This window comes from Mandrillus leucophaeus, unplaced genomic scaffold (assembly GCF_000951045.1).
Source record: "Mandrillus leucophaeus isolate KB7577 unplaced genomic scaffold, Mleu.le_1.0 Scaffold14, whole genome shotgun sequence".
Lineage (NCBI taxonomy): Eukaryota > Metazoa > Chordata > Mammalia > Primates > Cercopithecidae > Mandrillus > Mandrillus leucophaeus.
In genome coordinates, this window is record NW_012101365.1 from 4,761,543 (window position 1) to 4,781,120 (window position 19,578).

The following is a 19,578-nucleotide window of genomic DNA, read 5'->3' on the forward strand; positions in this document are numbered from 1 at the left end:
TTCCAATTTATGACAGCCCACACTTCTAAGTCTTTGCCAAGTGCTATTCCCTCTATTTAGGACATCTGTCCCCACTTCCTTTCCTACCTAACCCCTCTGTTCTGTAATACTTAACTCAGGCATCTAGAGGGTAAGTCTGATTTTCTGTGATGTTAGAGAACACAAAAGGCAGCTTTGAAAGCATCCTCCCATTTCTGGTCTGGTATTCCAGTGGACCTGCAATATACTTCCCTCTCGCAGATCCCAACATACACTAAGCTATTTCATGGCTCCACAGCTTTGTTCATATTCTTCTCATTACTGGAATGGAATGACCTTCCCACCTTGCTTCACCGGGCTCACTAGTTTTTACGGCCCTATTTTAAGTTTCATCTCCTCTAAGAAGCCTTCCGAGCTGGTGGTAAAGTGCCTCTCTGTGTTAGTAGAGCATTCAGGACATACCTCTATCTTGTATCGTATCACATTATATTGAAATTATCTGCTTATGGGCCTCTTTCACTATACACTGACCTGCTTGAGGGCTGGGATCCTATTTCCATTTTTGAGCTCCAAAAGCCAAATATGCCTCTTAGCACATACTAAACTCAATAAATCTTCATTGAATTTAACTGAACATAGGCTGTACTGTGATAGAGCCAGTGTCTACTTGACTTGTATCTCTAGGGTCTGGCCTATGCCCAGCATAAAGTTGCTCAAAAAATAAGTTGGAATGCTACTTTTTACTTATTTACTTGGTAGTTATTTTAGAATAACTACCAAGCAACTTGAAAATGTCTCTCCCTCTTTAATTAAAAGGATACTATTTCACAATATATTCAGTATATTAGAGTGATACTATAGCTTATACTTGATTTGAGTATGTGAACACAGTAAACAAAATAATAATACTGACTTTCTTTGTGGTCAGCAGAATGCAAATACAGTCTTAGAATTATATGTTTAAGAGATCATTCTAAAAAAATTAAGTTCATCAAGGTCTAGAAAACCTACATCAAACTCCTTGGTAAGAGCAGGGTCAGGTTGGTGATGCATAGAAAGCAGTTCTTTTATAATAATTTGAAGATTTGAAGGTGAACTATCAGCCAACATCACAAGGACTTCATAGGCTGCCAATCGGCTATTCGCTGTACTACACCTACAAACAAGACACAAGTCAATTTCAACAATGTCTACTTAAATTACTCATTAAACTAAAACAACAGTTGGAATTAGAAGAGCTCCAATTTGTCCAATTTGAGGATAAACATACTTAAGTCAGGTCTAACCCCAGACATCTAGTAATCTAGAGGTCATGAATACAGAAGGAATTAATAACTATCTTCTTGGCCTGATGATAAAGTAGCAAAATTCTTTCACTTATGATCAGAAGAGTCTTATCTAACGAAAGGATCAACAAGAATGGAGGAGAAAGAGTAAAGAGAACTCTGTAATAAAGATGACATGGGAATAACTGTCTTTCAAATAAAATAGGTATGTAGAAAGATTTTATCGCTGTCATCCTAAGATCTGAATATATAACTGGCAGCAAAAGAAGGCTGTAAAAACCAGAACAGATAGCCGTAAACATTTTATGTGAACTTTCTTTGAAAAAATGGAAATGGAAATACAGCTTGTCAAATCAATTCGTTTAAAGTGACACAAAAGATAACTAGCAAGCATTCTGCATGAAATCAAAGGCTTTCTACACTGCCTGCCTTGTAGTAGAAATCACTTTGGGGACGGACAATTATATCTCACTTTAACCAATGCTAACCTTGCATTACTGAGGGATCACTGGTTAAGAAGGATACACAGAAAAGAGGATGCCAACCTCTGGGTGAAACACTCAGGGAGTGTAGGAGGCATTTAAGGCGGGGGGGGGGTTATGAGGCTTTTAGACCAGCACAACACCAGGCACTGAGGACAATGGCCATGGAGCTGGCACTGTCCTTTGCTTCTTATCTGAACTTCAGGGTTGCAAAGGACAGTAAGAAAAGAATAGGGAGGTGCCATTTACACAGGTTAAACATTAAAAGTTGCTTTGTTACTGTGATACAAAAGAGCATTACTTCTGAAAAGAGTTTCTGTGTATTTTAAATCTCTTTCTTCCTTGAAGGTTTTGGTGGGAAAAGACTGGGAGTTACTGTGATAAATCAACACCATTCAGTACAATGGGGAGGGATGAACAAATACTTCATTTTTTAGTTAAGGCACTGTATATGATTTTTATAAAAACACTCCTTCCTTCTTCATTTATGGAGGAACTGCTTTTATTAATAATAAAACTGCTAAAGAAATGTATTTTGTGTTTACTGAAAATTAAAATATTCACTTGTTTCTGCTGCTTTAATAAAAGACGCTCATAGACCTAGCACCAAATCTTCCAAAATAGGGCTGGGATAGCAATGAGGATGGGAGTCACAGCCTGAGGAACACCCCAAGAGTTCTAATGAAGGGTTTTGCTTTTTTTTCTTACCTAAAACAGATTTTGCTAATGAGGCAACTTTAAGTAAAGAAATAGTTATACATGATAAGATACCTCTTAGGATTCCACAAAATACTGTTTATTATGCCTTGTCCATTTCAATAACCACTGATATTGTACAGGAACCCTTTTCACTATAAATAGCAAATCAGTTTCTTCAGGATTACTCAATTAACTCTGGTTTTCACAAGAAAGGAACAAAGTTAGTTAGATTTGGAGCAAATGAAATAGCAGCTTGTAGCTCTGCCTCTTCTTCCTACCCGCAAGAGTATAAATACCGCTCTAGTAGGGTCAACATTACAAAGAGATATTTCAAATTTGTATCCATAAAACTAATACAAAATTTGATTCCAAAATTACTCCTGCAATAAATCATGAGCAGTTGTAGTTAACAGAACACAGCCAGCACTCAGCAAACGACAAGGTTCATGCACTAAAGCACCTATCGTTTTCTCCTGAGAAACCTTCAAGATTGTACTCAGAGTCCATTTACTTGTACTTTGGACATAATTCTTATAACCTTCATTTCTCTTGGAATTTGTTACTGACCAAGTTAGCCACATTTTATTTGTTCTTCCATTCTGATGACAATAATGGTGCCAGCACACTTGCTCCATGCTTACTATGTGCCAGGCAGGCTTGACGCTAAGCCCCTTCACATGCATTTCTTCATTTAGTGGATAACCTAGGATATACAGACTCACGGATGGAAGACAAACTCCAAGTTAACAAAATCTTTTGGGACTGAAGTTTCAAATTAGAATTTTTACCAAAACTGAACACAACGTGCATTTTCCATACTTTGGATGAAAGTCCTGTTGACTGATGGCGGCACTGCCAGCTGGAGAATGACTATTTAAAATAATTCTAGAAGCTCGGAAAAGGAAGTCATCTAACAATGGTTTAATGAGTGATGAACCTGGAATAGAGCATAATATTCATGTTGAAGATGAACATATATTTTAATTCAAAGATCCTATCTTGCGCTTTCTTATCAGAGCAGCAAAGGTACCTGAGGCTAGCCAAAAGCAGGGCATTTAGTTTAATTTAATGTTTATTTTTTGAGAACTTACTACAGGGCAAAGCTCGTGGGGTAGAATACAAAGGGCACAGAATACAAAGATAGGTAGGTGAGGGTGCTTTCCTTTATGGGCTTACAATACAGTGAAAGGAGTCAAGCTTTCACTTTAGAAACACAAGTGCCAAGAACACCACAAGGCAGAATGGTTTGAGTGAATAGTTTTTACTCTGGGCATAGGGGAGTCCACATAAGGGTTCCTGAAACTTTTAAGATCTTGCCTCTTTAGTTTAAAATGATATGTCTTTCTCTCTCTGGTTAAGAATCACTCTTTTCTATATATTCCCAGTAGCCGAGAATATTTTGTAAAGCTTGGTTTGTGTTATAAAAGAGTTAATTTTTCATTTGTCTTCTGAATACAATTTATAATACTGAATAATCTTTTACAAATTACATGTGCACCCTAGGAGAACCTCATATGTACCCCACCACTGGAGGGCAGGGGTGGTTAGGGGCTGCCTCCTCAGATGAGAATCCCCCTTAAAAGAAGACAGACAGTAAATTATGTATTATAAAGTACCTAACAGCAAAAAGAGAAAAATCTACTTTGAATTATAATTCTTATTTGGTATTAGGAAGTTATGTGATCCAGCTATTGTGAACACTATAACATTCTCTATGTTGTTTAATGACACGGGTAAAGTACACCTTAAATTTGTTAGCCACTAAAATAACAGACAATTTCCTACTGTGTGAAGGGTCAATTTTCCATGGAACACTTGGCATCTATCTTATTTTCCCAATTACACACACTGGCAATAATTGAGCACTGAAGAATCTGCCATATAAGATGAAGCAATAATTACCAAGCATTTCCTTTTCTGCCCCACAGAGTGAAAGAAGGGTCTTGATGAGGCGTAAGTGCCCTGCCAGTAAGATGTTGTCCGCTTCACTGGTCTCACATTCAGCTGTGCGATTAGGTTCAAAGTTATCCAGCCAAGTAATCTCATCTTCAAGCATGGTAGCTGGGCTGATCCTTAACTGCTCCATTTCTGAAGCTAAGAAGGAAAAAAAAAATCCATTACAAAAATTCTAAGAAGAATTTCCCTTTATGGAGTCAAAGTCTTGAACTAAAGTAAGCAACGTCAAGCAGTCAAAGTCTTGAATTAAAGTAAGCAAAGTCAAGCCCCGATTTTTTATTTCATAGATCTTAAAAAAAACTATCATTAAGGCCAGGGCTGCTGGCTCACATCTGTAATCCCAGCACTTTGGGAGGCTGAGGTGGGCGGTTCACGAGGTCAGGAGTTCAAGACCAGCCTGGCCAGCACTGTGAAACCCCGTCTCTACTAAAAATACAAAAATTAGAAGGGCATGGTGGTGCGTGTCTGTAGTCCCAGATACTCAGGAGGCTGGGGCAGGAGAATTGCTTGAATCCAGGAAGCAGAGGTTGCAGTGAGCTGAGATCATGCCACTGCACTCCAGCCTGGGTGAAAACAGCAAGACTCTGTCTCAAAAAATAAACAAAACAAACAAACAAAAAACCCCACAAAACTGTCATTAACAAATAGTAGGCGACAGTTGCTGCCCACAGGGAATGAAGGCACCCTCATTCATAAACTACTTATTGGTTGCCTCCTCTGTGCAGGTCACTGTGCCACATGCTGAGGCTGTAAGATGAGGGAGACAAATCCTGCTCTGAAGGAGCTCCTGGTTTGGTGGGGGGTAGCAGAAGTCCCAGGAAACAAAATCTTCTAGAGAAAGAAGGGGTAGAAGGGTACGAGGAGAATCAACACTCCTGCAGTATTACCTGAACCAAGGGAGGGCTGAGTTCAGCAAAGGACAATGAGGTCAGAAGTACAGCTGCCAGAGTCCAGGTTTCTAAACAATGTGCCAAACTCCTGAGAACTACTCTGTTCTTTTGTATTATGTATTTCACTTGCCCCTTCAAACAAGGACTTAAAGCACAATTTCACATTGGAAATTGAGACTGGGGAGGAGAGGAAGAGTGATTATGCTCTTCTTCCACTGTACTAGTGAGAAGCAAGCAGGGTCTCCACACAGTGAAGTGAAGGACCCTTTAGGGTCAGTCAGAGCTGGACTGGGACCAGATACAAACCCTATATCTACCACTTACTGTGTGATCTTCTTTCCTTATTTATGCAAAGAGACCAGCACCTACACGGCAGGGTGCTGTGTCGGCACTGTGTAGGCACTGGCTTAGTGCTAGTGTAGGCACTGGCTTATGGAAAACACTCCAGAAATGGCAAATATTGTTTGTTTCAAGACATGTTATTACCTGAGAATTAATTCCCCTCACCTCCCAAGATCTTAACAAGAGATCCTGGGTCCCTCATTTATCACTCAACAACACAGGGAAGGTCTACATTAAAAACTCATTCATTCATTTCAAAGTTGCATGTGTGTAGCCAACTCATGATTCCTGTTCTTGCTGCAGAGCAGAAAGCAAAGCCTGGATGGCTGCTGGTCAGCTTTCCCTGGGAGCCTGGGTGAAAACCAGTGTTACGTGAGACTGTCAGATGGACATGTAGTCCACCCACTTCGCTAGATCCAACAGATCTTCTCTCTGAATCAAGACACACTCTCACACTGTATTAACTCCCTCTTCACGAAACCAATTCCACTGCATTGCTCAGAGCAATGTGGCCTGTTTTTCTTTTTTATTTTTTGGAGACTTTGTCTTGCTCTGTCACCCAGGCTGGAGTGCAGTGGTGCAATCTCGGCTCATTGCAACCTCTACCTCCTGGGTTCAAGCGATTCTCCTGCTTCAGCCTCCCAAGCAGCTGGGATTACAGACACACGCCACCACGCCCGGCTGACTTTTGTGTTTTTGGTAGACACAAGGTTTCACCATGTTGGCCAGGCTGGTCTGAAACTCCTGATCTCAAGTGATCCACCCGCCTTGGCCTCCCAAGGTACCATGATTACAGGCATGAGCCACTGCACCCAGCCACCTCCTGTTTTTGACAGACACTTACGAAACTGATGAAGGCATCTGCCACCATAGAAATGTTGTTGAGGATTATTAGTCACTGTCTTTATGTGTCCATTACATGATGGCCTTTATATGAAATTTCTTTTAGACTTAGGTGCTGGGAAAGAGATTTGCTTCTTTTGAGAAACTATTCTATTTCTTCTTACAGGGCATTCTAACCATATGCTGAACAACTAACCATATGCTGTTTTCTTTTTACTTCTGGCTTTCAGGAACCTCACAAATTAATTCTGAGGTATTTTTTTTCCTCCTGGCCTTGACGTTCTTTACCAATTGCTATTTTTGTGGATCCTGATTTTTATTTTATTAATTTCCTGTAAGCTGAAGCAAATTCTCTGTAAAGAGTGGAGAACAAACTCTTGATCTGAACTAAAATTTACACAGAGCATTGCAACATACATTTGCATTATTTAAGGGTAAGTACAATTAAAATCTCAGCACACTAACAAAAGAATTTCTAACCGTGATACTTTACAAGTAACACTAATGAACTGACTTCTAACACTATCAACATGCTGCAATAAAGAGTCCCTCTTTCCTTCGACAATCAACCTTTAAAATTATAACAGACTACACTGGAGAGAAAGACCCTTCATAATAGTTTTGTATCAGTGTAATTAAAATATGAGCCTTAGACAATTTAAAAATCAACAAATTTTCTCAATTCATTAATGACTGGTTATGTAACAGAAGAAGAGCTCACTGGTACATAGGTTTATACGCTATTTTCAAGAAAACAAGGTTCAACTTCAAACAATAATTGTAATTTTATTTACACCTGTGATATGTAAATTATACTTAGAAATGTCCATGTGACTTTCTCTTCTACTCTTCCCCAGTCCCTCTCCCCTACATATTAGTCATTTACTTACTTGTCAGATCATCTAATAACTGGCATCTCAAATCAAAATACTCCATACACTGAGATAACAGTCTAAAAAACAGAAAGGTTTCAGTTACTAATAAGAGGCTGATTTGAAAATAAAAAGCATTTTCCTTGTAAGAACAAGTTCATAAAACAAGTTTCATAAGCATACCACTTTCATATTAATTCAAATTCTATATTTTAGCAAGAAGTATATTGATTTTACTAATGCAAATATAGTAATAGAAATAAGTGTAAAGAGAGGGAAACCTTAAATCTATCACATCTTAAAATAATAAATGTACTGATTGCATACATAATACACTCATTTCATTCATTTACATTTCAACCTGTATCTGCTAAGCACCTACAAATGCCTGGAACTGTTTTGGGAGATCAGTGAAATTAAGAAGGGAGACAAACAACAAATTAGAAATATACACATTTGTCAAGTGGTAATATGCACTAAGAAGAAAAATAGAGCAGAGTTTAAGAAGAGAAAGACACAGGGAAACTATTTTACAGAGGATGATCAAAGAAGCTTTTTCTGCAATTATAGTAGTGAACAGCACAGGTTTTAGAATCAGACACAAATGGGTTTTAAACCTGGCTCCCGTACTTATAGCAGCTGGATGTCCCATGGACAACTATTACACTTTTAACTTTTAGTATTGTAACTTCTAAAATGCTTACTATAGTATTGGAAATAAAAAACAGATGCATATACACAAACATGTAGAAAAGGTTCAAGCACAAACTAATGAGGAGAATATATAATGAACCAAGAATTATAGTTATAAAAAATGAAGACAATAAAACTGCCAAACTCATTAGGCCAGTCTGAGGATTAAAAGAAAAACATACATAAGCAGTTTAGTATGCTGTGTGGCATATACTTGGCCCATGGTAACTGCTATTATTATCACCATACTGGTTTTTTTTTTCCTGGTATTTAGCATGCAACTATCATCATCATACTACTGAGGGAGAAAATATGTACCAAACTTGGGCATTAAAAAAAGCTGTGAGACGTAATTTTTTAAATTATGCAAATATATAATTAAAGATTCAGTTTGATGTGAAATTAAAAAGCTCTACCTTCAACATATTTTTAAGGATTCTTTAAGAGTGTATGTTAAAATTCTCGTCTAATGCTTTCTGCTTCTTTCGTAAAACTTAGAGGAACTTAATATTAAATAAAAAATTAACGTGTACTTAAGTAAACTGGCTTACAAGTATAAGCACAATAGCTTTAACTTCTTAAAAATGGCTTAAACATTTATACTGACGAATCATTTGTCTTTCAAATAAAAAGTTCGTCTGTTTAGAAAAATTTTAACCAGGAAAAGCTGGAATTCTAAAGTAAAAAGTATACAAAGACGAAAGAAGAAATTTCTACAGCTTTTAATTCACATGTTTACTGGGGGAAGCCATTCTCTGAAATATCACTAAAGAATTATTTTTTATTACCAGAAATATACAGCTAATGTCTAATTCAGCTTAAATCTTGATGGTAAACTATAACATAATTTTTAAGTTTTGGCTGAATTTTTAACATTTCTAAGTCACTCACAATGACCTTATCTCAGAAATCAAAATGTTGACTTCTTTCTTAGACATTTGGAATGTTAAAACAGAAGGTTAAATGTTTCAAAGTAATATTTATGTAGAAGCCTGGATATGGGGGCCAGAAATCTCTGTATATTAGAAAGTGAATGAGAATATAACAAGTGTTTATACACACATTTAATCCTGTAATAAAGACTTGCAAACAACAGATAAAATTATAACTAAATTTGAGAAATTCTATAGATTATACATATTGTATCTAGAAAACAGAGGTATTAAAAAAAAGTCAAGAATGGATCAAAGAAACCAGAAGGGAAATTAGAAAATATATTAAGACAAATGAAAACAAAAATACAACTTGCCAAAAATTATGGGAAGTATCAAAAGTGTTATGAGATGGAAATTCATAGCTATAAATGCTTACATTTATTTCGTTAATCTTTTCAAAAAATCAGCTCCTTGAATCAATGATTTTTTGAAAAGTTCTTCATGTCACTATCTTCTTCAGTTCTGCTCTGATCTTAGTTATTTCTTGTCTTCTGCTAGCTTCTGAATTTGTTTGCTCTTGCTTCTCTAGTTCTTTTAACTGCAATATTAGGGTGTCAATTATAGATCTTTCCTGCTTTCTCCTGTGGGCATTTAGTGCTATAAATTTGCCTCTAAACACTGCTTTAGCTGTGTCCCAGAGATTCTGGTACGTTGTGTCTTTGTTCTCATTGGTTTCACAGAACTTATTTATTGCTGCCTTAATTTCATTATTTACCCAGTAGTCATTCAGGAGCAGGTTGTTCAGTTTCCATGTAGTTGTGCGATTTTGAGTGAGTTTCTCAATCCTGAGTTCTAATTTGATTGCACTGTGGTCTGAGAGATTGTTACAATTTCCATTCTTCTGCTGAGGAGTGTTTTACTTCCAATTATGTGGTCAATTTTAGAACAAGTGCAATGTGGTGCTGAAAAGAATGTATATTCTGTTGATTTGGGGTGGAGAGTTCTGTAGATGTCTTTTAGGTCCGCTTGGTCCAGAGCTGAGTTCAAGTCCTGAATATCCTTATTAATTTTCTGTCTCATTGATCTAATACTGACAGTGGGGTGTTCAAGTCTCCTACTATTATTGTGTGGGAGTCTAAGTCTCTTTGTAGGTCTCTAAGAACTTGCTTTATGAATCTGGGTGCTCTTGTATTGGGTGCATATATATCTAGGATAGTTAGCTCTTTTTGTTGCGTTGATCTCTTTACCACTGTGTAATGTCCTTCTTTGTCTTTTTCTGACCTTTGTTGGTTTAAAGTCTGTTTTATCAGAGACTAGGATTGCAACCCCTGCTTTTTTTTTTGCTTTCCATTTGCTTGGTAAATATTCCTAGACCACTAGCCAGATTAAGAAGAAAAGAGAGAAGAATCAAATAGACACAATAAAAAATGATAAAGGATATATCGCCACTGATCCCACAGAAATACAAACTACCATCAGAGAATACTATAAACACCTCTATGTAAATAAACTAGAAAATCTAGAAGAAATGGATAAATTCCTAGACACATACACCCTCCCAAGACTAAACCAAGAAGAAGTTGAATCCCTGAATAGACCAATAACAAGTTCTGAAATTGAGGCATACCAACCTCAATTTGGTATGCCTCAACCAAAGCCTACCAACCAAAAAAAAAGCCCAGGACCAGATGGATTCACAGCTGAATTCTACCAGACGTACAAAGAGGAGCTGGTACCATTCCTTCTGAAACTATTCCAAACAAGAGAAAAAGAGGGACTCCTCCCTAACTCATTTTATGAGGCCAGCATCATCCTGATACCAAAATCTGGCAGAGACACAACAAAAAAAGAAAATTTCGGGCCAATATCCCTGATGACATTGATGTGAAAATCCTCAATAAAATATTGGCAAACTGAATCCAGCAGCACATCAAAAAGCTATCCACCACGATCAAGTCGGCTTCATCCCTGGGAAGCAAGGCTGGTTTAACATATGCAATAAACTAGGTATTGATGGAACGTATCTCATATATAGTAAGAGCTATGGCATGTGTATACCCATGTAACAAACCTGCATGTTCTGCACATTTATCCCAGAACTTAAAGTATAATTAAAATAAATGCTTACATTAAAAACAAGAAAAGGATCCAACTGACAACCTAACTTTACACCTAAGGAACTAGAAAAAGAAGAACAAACCAAACTTAAAGCTAGTAGAAGGAAAGAAATGAGTAAAGATTAGAGTGGAAATAAAGAATGATAAAAAAAATACCAAAAAGAAAAAAAAAAATCAATGAAATCAAAAGTTGGCTCTTTGAAAAGATCAACAAAACCAACAAATCTTTAGGTAGACTAAGACAAAAAAGGCAGAAGGATGAAATTACTAAACTCAGAAATGGAAGTGGGTATGTAACTACCAATTTTATAGAAATGGACAGGATATAAGAGAGTACCATAAGCAACTGTATGCCAACAAATTAACCTAGATGAAGTGGACAAATTCCTAGAAACACAAAACCTACCACGATTGAATCAGAAGAAACAGAAAAGGTAAACACATCTATTCAGCAAGGAGACTGAATTGGTAATCCAAAAAAAAAAAAACTCCCAACAAAGAAAAACCCTGGACCAGATGGCTTCACTGGTGAATTCTACCAAATATTTAAAGAATTACCACCAAGTCTTCTCAAGCTCTTTCAAAAAACTGAAGATGAGGTAACATTTCCTAACTCATTCTATGACACCAGTATTACCCTGACACAAAAGTGAGAAAAAGACACCACAAGAAAACTACAGACCAATATCCTTTATGAATGCTAATGCAAAAATCCTCAACAAAATACTATCAAACCAAAGCAGTGCATTTAAAGGATTACACCCCATGAACAAGTGGGATTGACTCCTGGAATTCAAGTATGGTCCAGGGTACAAAAATCAATGTAATCCCGTATTAAGGGAAAGAAAGAAAAAGACCTACATGATTATTTCAATCAAAGCAGAAAAAGCATTTGACAAAATTTAACCCATTTTCATGATAAAAACACTTAACAAACTACAAATAGAAGGGAACTACCTCAACATAATAAAGTCAGATATGAAAAACCCACAGCTAACATACTCAATGCTGAATGACTGAAAGTATTTATCCTAACAGCAGAAACACGGATGCCCACTTTTACCACTTCTATTCAACATAGTGTTGAAGGTTTCAGCCAGAGCAATTAGGCAAGAAAAAGAAATAAAAGACATCCAAATTGAAAAGGGAGTAAAATTATCTGTTAGCAGATGACATGTTACTATATATGGAAAGCCCTAAAGTTTCTGCAAAAGAAACTGTTAGAACTAATAAATTCAGCGAAGTTGCAGCATACAAAATCAACACAAAAATCAGTTGTGTTTCTTACACTAACAATGAACAAACTGAAAAAGAAATCAACAATTCCACCTACAATAGCATCAAAAACAATAAAATACTTAGGAACCAACTTAAGAAAACCAAAGACTTGTACAGTGAAAACTACAAACATTACTGAAAGAAATTAAAGATGACATAATGAAAAGACATCTTGTGTTCAAGGACTGAAAGACAAAATCTTGTTAAGATGTCATTACTATTCAAAGTCACCTACAGGTTCAATGAAATCTCTATGAAAATCCCAAAGACATTTGCAAAAACAGAAAAACCCATTCTAAAATTCACATGGACTCTCCAAGTAGCCAAATCAATCCTGAAAAAGAGGAACAAGGTTGAAAGACTCATACTTCCTGATTTCAAACTTAGTACAATACTATGGTAATCAAAACAGTGTTATACTGGTATAAAGACAGACATATAGACCAATGGAATAGCAACACAGAACTCAAACATATGGTCCTGATTTTCATCAAGGGCACCAAAACCATTCAATGGGGAAAGGATAGTATTTTTAAAAAGCAGCACTGGGAAAACTGGATATTCACATGGAAAAGAATGAATGAAGTCAGACCCTTACCTTACACCATATGCAAAACTAAACTCGAAATGAATCAAATACCTAAATGTAAGAACTAAAACTATAAAATCCTTAGAAGAAAATGGGGAAAACTTTGTAACATAGGATTTGGCCATAATTTCCAGGCAACTAAAGACAAAATACATACATAGGACACCATCAAGAGAGCTAAAAGACAACCCACAGATTGGGAGAAAATACCTGCATATCGTATTATCTGACAAGGGATCAATATTCAGGATATGTAAAGAATTCCACAACAAATAATCCAATTTAAAAATGAGCAAAGGTCTTAAAATAGATGTTTCTCCAAAGAAGATATACGAATAGCCAACAAGTACAAGATAAGACCCTCAACATTAGTTATCAAGGAAATGCAAACTGAAACCACAGATGCCAATTCGCATGCATTAGGATAGCTACTATCAAAAACAAAACGAAACAAAAACAAAAATCCTAGAAAACAATAAGCATTGGCTAAGATGCGGAGAAATGATGAGAATCCTTGTACATTGCTGGTGGGAAAGTAAAATGGTACAGCCATTGTGGAAAACAGTATGGTGGTTCCACAAAGAAATCAAACACACAATTACTAAATGATCTAGCAATTCCACTTCTGGGTATATACCCAAAAGAACTGAAAACAGGGATTCACATAGATATTTGCACACCCATGTTTGTAGCTGCATTCACAAAGGCCAAAAGGTGGAAACACCCAAATGTTCATCTATGGATAGATATACCAATATTGTTTATACATACAATGATATATAATTCAGCCTTAAAAAGGAAGGAAATTCTAATTCATGCTACAACATGAATAAACCTTAAGGACATTATGCTAAGTGAAATAAGCCAGACATATAAGGACAAATACTGTATGGGTCCACTTATATGAGGTACCTAGAGTCGTCAAATCCTTAGAGACAGAAAGTAGAATGGTGGTTGCTGTGGGATGGTGGAGGGAGAACAGGGAGTTATTGTTCAATGGGTACAGAGTTTCAGTTTAGGATGACTAAAGAGTTTTGGAAATAGACAGTTGTGATGGTTGCATCACAATGTATATGTACTGAATGTCACAGAACTGTACACCTCAAATGGTAAATTTTATGTTATGTATATTTACCACAATAAAAAAAATTTAGCAATTCAAACAAAATCTACATGTCTTTGAACAGTCTGTTTACATTCTTTGTCCCTTTTTAACTTGGTTGCTGGTCTTTTGCTTAATAATTTGTAATAGTTATATATATATATCTCTCTCTCTCTAATTAGCTTATTGTCTGTCATGTATGTTGCAGATTTATTTTCCCAGTTTGGTGATTGACTTTTGACTTTTGAGACATTTTTTTTCCTATATAGAAAATTGTAATTTTTATGGAGTCAAATTTTTCAGTCTTTCATTTAATCACTTCTTCACGGGCATAGTGTTTCAGTTTAGGATGATGCAAAAGTTTTGGAGATGGACCTAATTTATAAAGCACATAAACGAGGAAACGAAACATTGACTTCACAAATCTCCATGACACTTTATAAGCCCCACGGTAGGGGCTGTGTGCTAAAGGTAAGTTAGAAAAAGTCGTATGAACTTGAGGTCAATGTGAGACCCCTACCTCCTATCCTGGGACTAGACTGAGGAGCACATGCATGCAGGCTCACCTGTAGAGGTAAGATGGGGCAGGCAGAACAGTTATCTCACGAGCCTGGACTACAAGCTCTCTTACATACTGAAGCATGTATAAAACCAAGAAAACAAGCCAGGAGGATACCCCGGCTACCTCTAGACATGGAGCTATGAGATATCTGCACTGAAAAAGTGATGCACAAGCGGAGAGAATCAGTATAACCTTTACACAGTGACTGGGCTCCAGTAATTGCAGGCTCTCACCAATCAGGTGAACTCCTTTTTCTCTCTAGGGTAGATGAATCACACAGGGTGAAGTGAGAACTGGGGGTATGGAGAAGAAGGCCTGGTAGCGTTTCTTCTAACTCTCCTATCCAAATGCCATCTTTCAGGACCCAAATGTCAGAAGAAGAAAGGAGAAATTCTAGTCATCTCAGTAATGCACTGTGGACTTTAGGGGAGCAGCACACAAATTATCACTTATCCTCTCTCTGTATAAGGTGAGCTTTTCCATTTTTATTACATACCTCTGATTGACTCCTCTCATAATACTAGTTGGAGACCAGAGAGGCAGCTGAGCCGTGAGGATGACGCCTAGAAGAAACTGATTTGGCTTCTGCACATCCGGATGCGCTGATGTGTCTGTCTGACTAAGAGTGTACAGCTGATCACAGGCAACCCGGCGAATCTGAAATTACATGATCAGCAGCAAAGGACAGACATGAATCAACATGTTGAGACTACTTCAAGAGTGATTTTCTTCCAAAGTCCACCCTATTTAGTCACTCAAGTTATTGAAGGATACTAGAAAGGTATGAGTGTTTCAGTTTTTAATGGTAAGGTTTCCATTGAATAAACTAAGGCTAATTAAAACCCACTGTGGTTTGGGAACTGATTTCCCAAATTATTCTACTATTTTACTCTACTCAATAGGTTTATAACTTAATGTAAATGAAAATAAGAAAAAAGAAAGTTTAAGTTAATCCTCAAGGTCATGTAAGAATCTCAGGACTATAAAATCTAATGAAAGTTTACGGGTTGAGGTTGATTTTTCCTGAGTCTGACCAACATGTGGATGCTTGACACTGGTTGTAACATTGTTAGTAAGTTATAAACAAAAATAACTTACTAACATTAGTCTCATAACTTTTAATGGCATATGGAGGAGACAGTAGAAGGAAAGGCAGTAGAGTCCAAATGGTTACTTTTCTTTCATGGTCTGCAGCCCCTCTGTACACTCCCTGAGAGCACCCAATGCCACTCCTGTATTCCCAACAATGTCACAGGTAGTTGGAGAGAGCTCACAAAACAACAGGACCAAAGGAGTTTTGTAAGTAACATGAAAAATCCTCACCTCAGCACTTGGTGATCCGAGCAGAATATCAATGATGAAATCAGCAACACAGGGCAAGTTATAGAAAGATGCTAAGAAGAAGAAATGGGGGATGTGGGTGTGTGAAACAAGTTAGGTAATGCATTTTCAAATTTTGATTAATTTCTTAAGCTCATCTTAAGCATAAGCTCATCTCTTTTACATATAATAATTCAGAACCTTTTACAACTGCTTTCATGCCTGTCCATTTACCCCGTAAAATTCTAAGTTACTTAAGAAACCATGTCTTATTTTTGGGCCCCATATTTTAGCACAATGCCTTGCACATACCAGTTACAGAATAAATGTCTTGCCTTGAGAAACTATCAATAGTTGCAAACTATAAAATATACCCTAAAATAAACTTACAAATAATAACAGATAAAAGTTTGGAGGGAAGTTATTTTTTCATCTTGATTTGAAAGTATCTCTATGTTAAACAATTCTAGGAAAATTAAACGAAATCAAACAGCTAAGAGTAGGACTAGTACACTTTTTAAAAGTGGAGTTGCTAAAACTTCATTTCTGAATATTTATTTATTGAGAATCTACTACACATCAGACAGTGTTTGGGGGCTGGAGATTCATCAGGGAACAAAATGAATAAAAGTCTCTGTCCTCATGGAGCTTTCAGTGTAGTTGGGGAGGAGATAATGACAATAAACACAATAAATAAGTAATTATTTTGCATGTTATAAAATGATAAATGATACAGGAAAAAAAAAAGGTAAGGGGTCTGGGTAGTGCTGGGGCAAGAGGAGCATTGTAATTTTTTCAAAGGTGGTTGGGGAATGTCTCAGTAAGCACAATGGAAAGAGAGAACAAACAGCCAGTGCAAGGGAAGGAATGTATGCTGGCTGTTGGGGGAACAGCAAGGAGCCCAGGGTGGCCGAAGCACAGTGAGTAAAAGGGAGAGTAGAAGCAAAGGCACAGAAGTATCAAGGGTACACTGTGTCCACCCCTTGTAAAGATCTGGCTTTTACTCGGTGAACTGAGACGCCACCGAAAGGCTTTGAAAGAGGAGTGACACACTCTGACTTAAAATGTAGAAGGTTCACCCTGGTTGTTGAGTAAAGAATAAACTGCAAGGCAGAAGCAGGGAGATGAGTTAGGGTACTCTTGCTATAGTCCAAGTAGGAAGCAATGGCAGCTCAGAGGGCACCAACAGTGAAAGGGGTGCTAAGGGGTAGAATCTAGAGAGGGCTTGAAGGGGGATGTGCTGACAGATTAGAAGTAGGGGGTGAAAAAAAACATATCAAAGATGAAGCCAAGGTTTTTGGCCAGAGCAACTGGAAGAACAGAACTGCTTTTAAGTTGAGAAAACTCTAGGGTGATATGGGCAGGATTAGGGGAGCTCAGTTCTGGAAATGAGAAGTTTGGGATGTCTATTTAATATCCAACTGGAGATATCAGGACAGTGGTACAGGCCATAGACCCAAATTTAGGTGTTGTCAACACATAGAGGAATTTAAAACTGTGAAACTGCACGAGATCACCAAGGGAATGAATGGAGATAGAGAAGAGATGATGAGGAGCTGAGCCCTGGGGTGCTCTCATGGTAGAGAATGATTAGTAATGGTCCCCGTTCACCAAAGCCAACAATAAAGATGAAAGGGTAAATCTTCAGTTACACAATTTTTAATACTAGAGTCATTATCAGGAATTGATATACAATTCTAATTCTGTAATTTACGAACTAGTAAATTTGGGCTGTTTGAATTCCTCAACTAGACAGCAAGCTCGTGGCGTGCAGACACACTGCCCTGGTGACAGCAACTGTGGAACCTCATATACAGAAGGTGCTCAATAAATATTTCTTCAGAATGAGCTACTTTAGCATTATCCTTAGCTACTCCACATGCCAACTTCCCGCCTTTTTCATTTTGACTAATGGGACCTTATCTATAAAGAAATGTAAATAATTCCCAACAGAAACGTGGCCTTTCCCTGAAAGAGATTAATCACAAACAAGCCTCCAGCACACCTAGTTGCTGGCTCCGAAGCTGTAGGCACGTAACAAGAAGAGACAAAGCCTCTCCCGCAATCAGCGAGTCTTTGGTGGATACAGACTGTTGTCGAACACAGATTCCTGCATGCAGGGCTACCGGTTCTCCTTCACTTCCAGAGCTGCAATTGCTTCCTGAAAATAGGTAAGCAGAAATTTACTGTGGATCCAACAGGAACTATGCAATATTTTAATCTTTTTACTATATGTTCCAGAATCCTCATGTGACATTAAATACTTCAAGAAAGCACTTAGGTCCAAGAAGCAAGAGAGACTTAACACTGTATTTGAAACACTCTAACTACTTTTTCTTTAAAACACATTTGCAGGCAATAAAAATGTGTTCACAAGGCAAAACTAATTTCAGGTGACAGAAATGAGAATAGTGCAATTCTGTGGGCCTGAGGGAGCCCTCCAGAGGATATCAGAAATGTTTCCTACCTTGTAACTTGATGTAGATGGGTTATATGCACACAAAAATCCTAAAAATTCCACATGCTTTACTGTATGTCAAAATTTTAAAAACTTCCTTTATTATTGAGGTATTTCTAAAACAGAGATTGAGCAGGAAGACCAAACAAAGCTGGGAAATAAAGCTATATTTTCAAAAGCCCTAATGAAAAATAACCTGGCAAACGAAGAAAAGAACTGTTTTCCAGGACAGAATTCTAAATGAATTTGTATTATTGCCACAATGATTGGTTTCATGACACTTTTATACTCAGCTAAGCTAAAAACTGCTGATTTGGTTTCTTCACTTACTCTGTGTGTTTATAAATATTTTTCTTCTTAAGTGAAACATGACATGCATATAGGAACACGCATAAATACTAAGTGTATACAGAGCTTGATGAATTTTTACTCATGCTCACAAGCAAGAGAAGAGGGTCTCCCCCTTTTGTGACTCTGGCAAACCTACACATAGATAATTCTCATGGCTATTTCTTACCCAATGTTCTCATTACTGTCTCTTTTTAATCAGTACCTGAACTGCTGAGTCTGTTTCGAATTCCAGCAGGACACAAGGAATTACTTTCTTTAATTGGCTGGCTACTCCCAACAAGATCAAGCCGTCCTGCAGCCGCAGCCCATGACAATCTCATGAAGCAAGCCACAGTAGAAGTGAAATCACTTACTTCCATCGTCTAAAGAATGGAACAAGTATTATGAGAAAAAGTAATACTTGAACACATGCCCTGACATCGCCAACCTTCTTACAGGTCTCAGTTTCATAAGCCTCCTCTCCCTCCAAGGTCATCCAGAAGGATGGCCTTTCTCAAGCTGCCATCCTGCTCAAGGACTTTCAATTTCTCTGTTTTTTCATCTGTAAAACAGATTGCTCTTCATGCTGTGGCTTCAAATTACGCTTTACCAATTTTTTTTCACTTTCCCCCTTTCCCACATACTATGACCTTGTGACCTCCCATAAGCTCTAGTATTGTCTCTAGTTTGCACGTGTGCTCCCTTTTGCTTGAACAAATCTCTTTTCTCCAACTTTCTAAGTACTAATCTCTGTATATCTAATCCTCATCTGTTCTTCAAAGCCTAGCTCAAACGCCATCTATAACATAAAATCACCCATCACAGCCACAGGTGAAGGAAATTATTCTACCTACTTTGAAGACACACAGAACGCTTTGTCTTATAATTTTACAACACTTGATACT

At 37.3% G+C, this 19,578-nt stretch overlaps 1 protein-coding gene across 1 annotated transcript in view; it reads right to left on the bottom strand.

Annotated features, from left to right (window-relative positions):
- The window catches only part of USP24 (ubiquitin specific peptidase 24), a 144,785-nt gene that overhangs the window by 37,222 nt on the left and 87,985 nt on the right, over positions 1 to 19,578 (bottom strand). Inside the window, exons 35-42 of the mRNA XM_011973840.1 lie at positions 18,897 to 19,056; positions 17,891 to 18,046; positions 15,889 to 15,959; positions 15,062 to 15,222; positions 7,368 to 7,429; positions 4,349 to 4,540; positions 3,266 to 3,383; positions 991 to 1,135 (exon numbers count right to left, since the gene is read on the bottom strand). Of these exons, the coding sequence (XP_011829230.1) occupies positions 991 to 1,135; positions 3,266 to 3,383; positions 4,349 to 4,540; positions 7,368 to 7,429; positions 15,062 to 15,222; positions 15,889 to 15,959; positions 17,891 to 18,046; positions 18,897 to 19,056 (1,065 nt within the window). The remainder of the gene's footprint in view (positions 1 to 990; positions 1,136 to 3,265; positions 3,384 to 4,348; positions 4,541 to 7,367; positions 7,430 to 15,061; positions 15,223 to 15,888; positions 15,960 to 17,890; positions 18,047 to 18,896; positions 19,057 to 19,578) is intronic.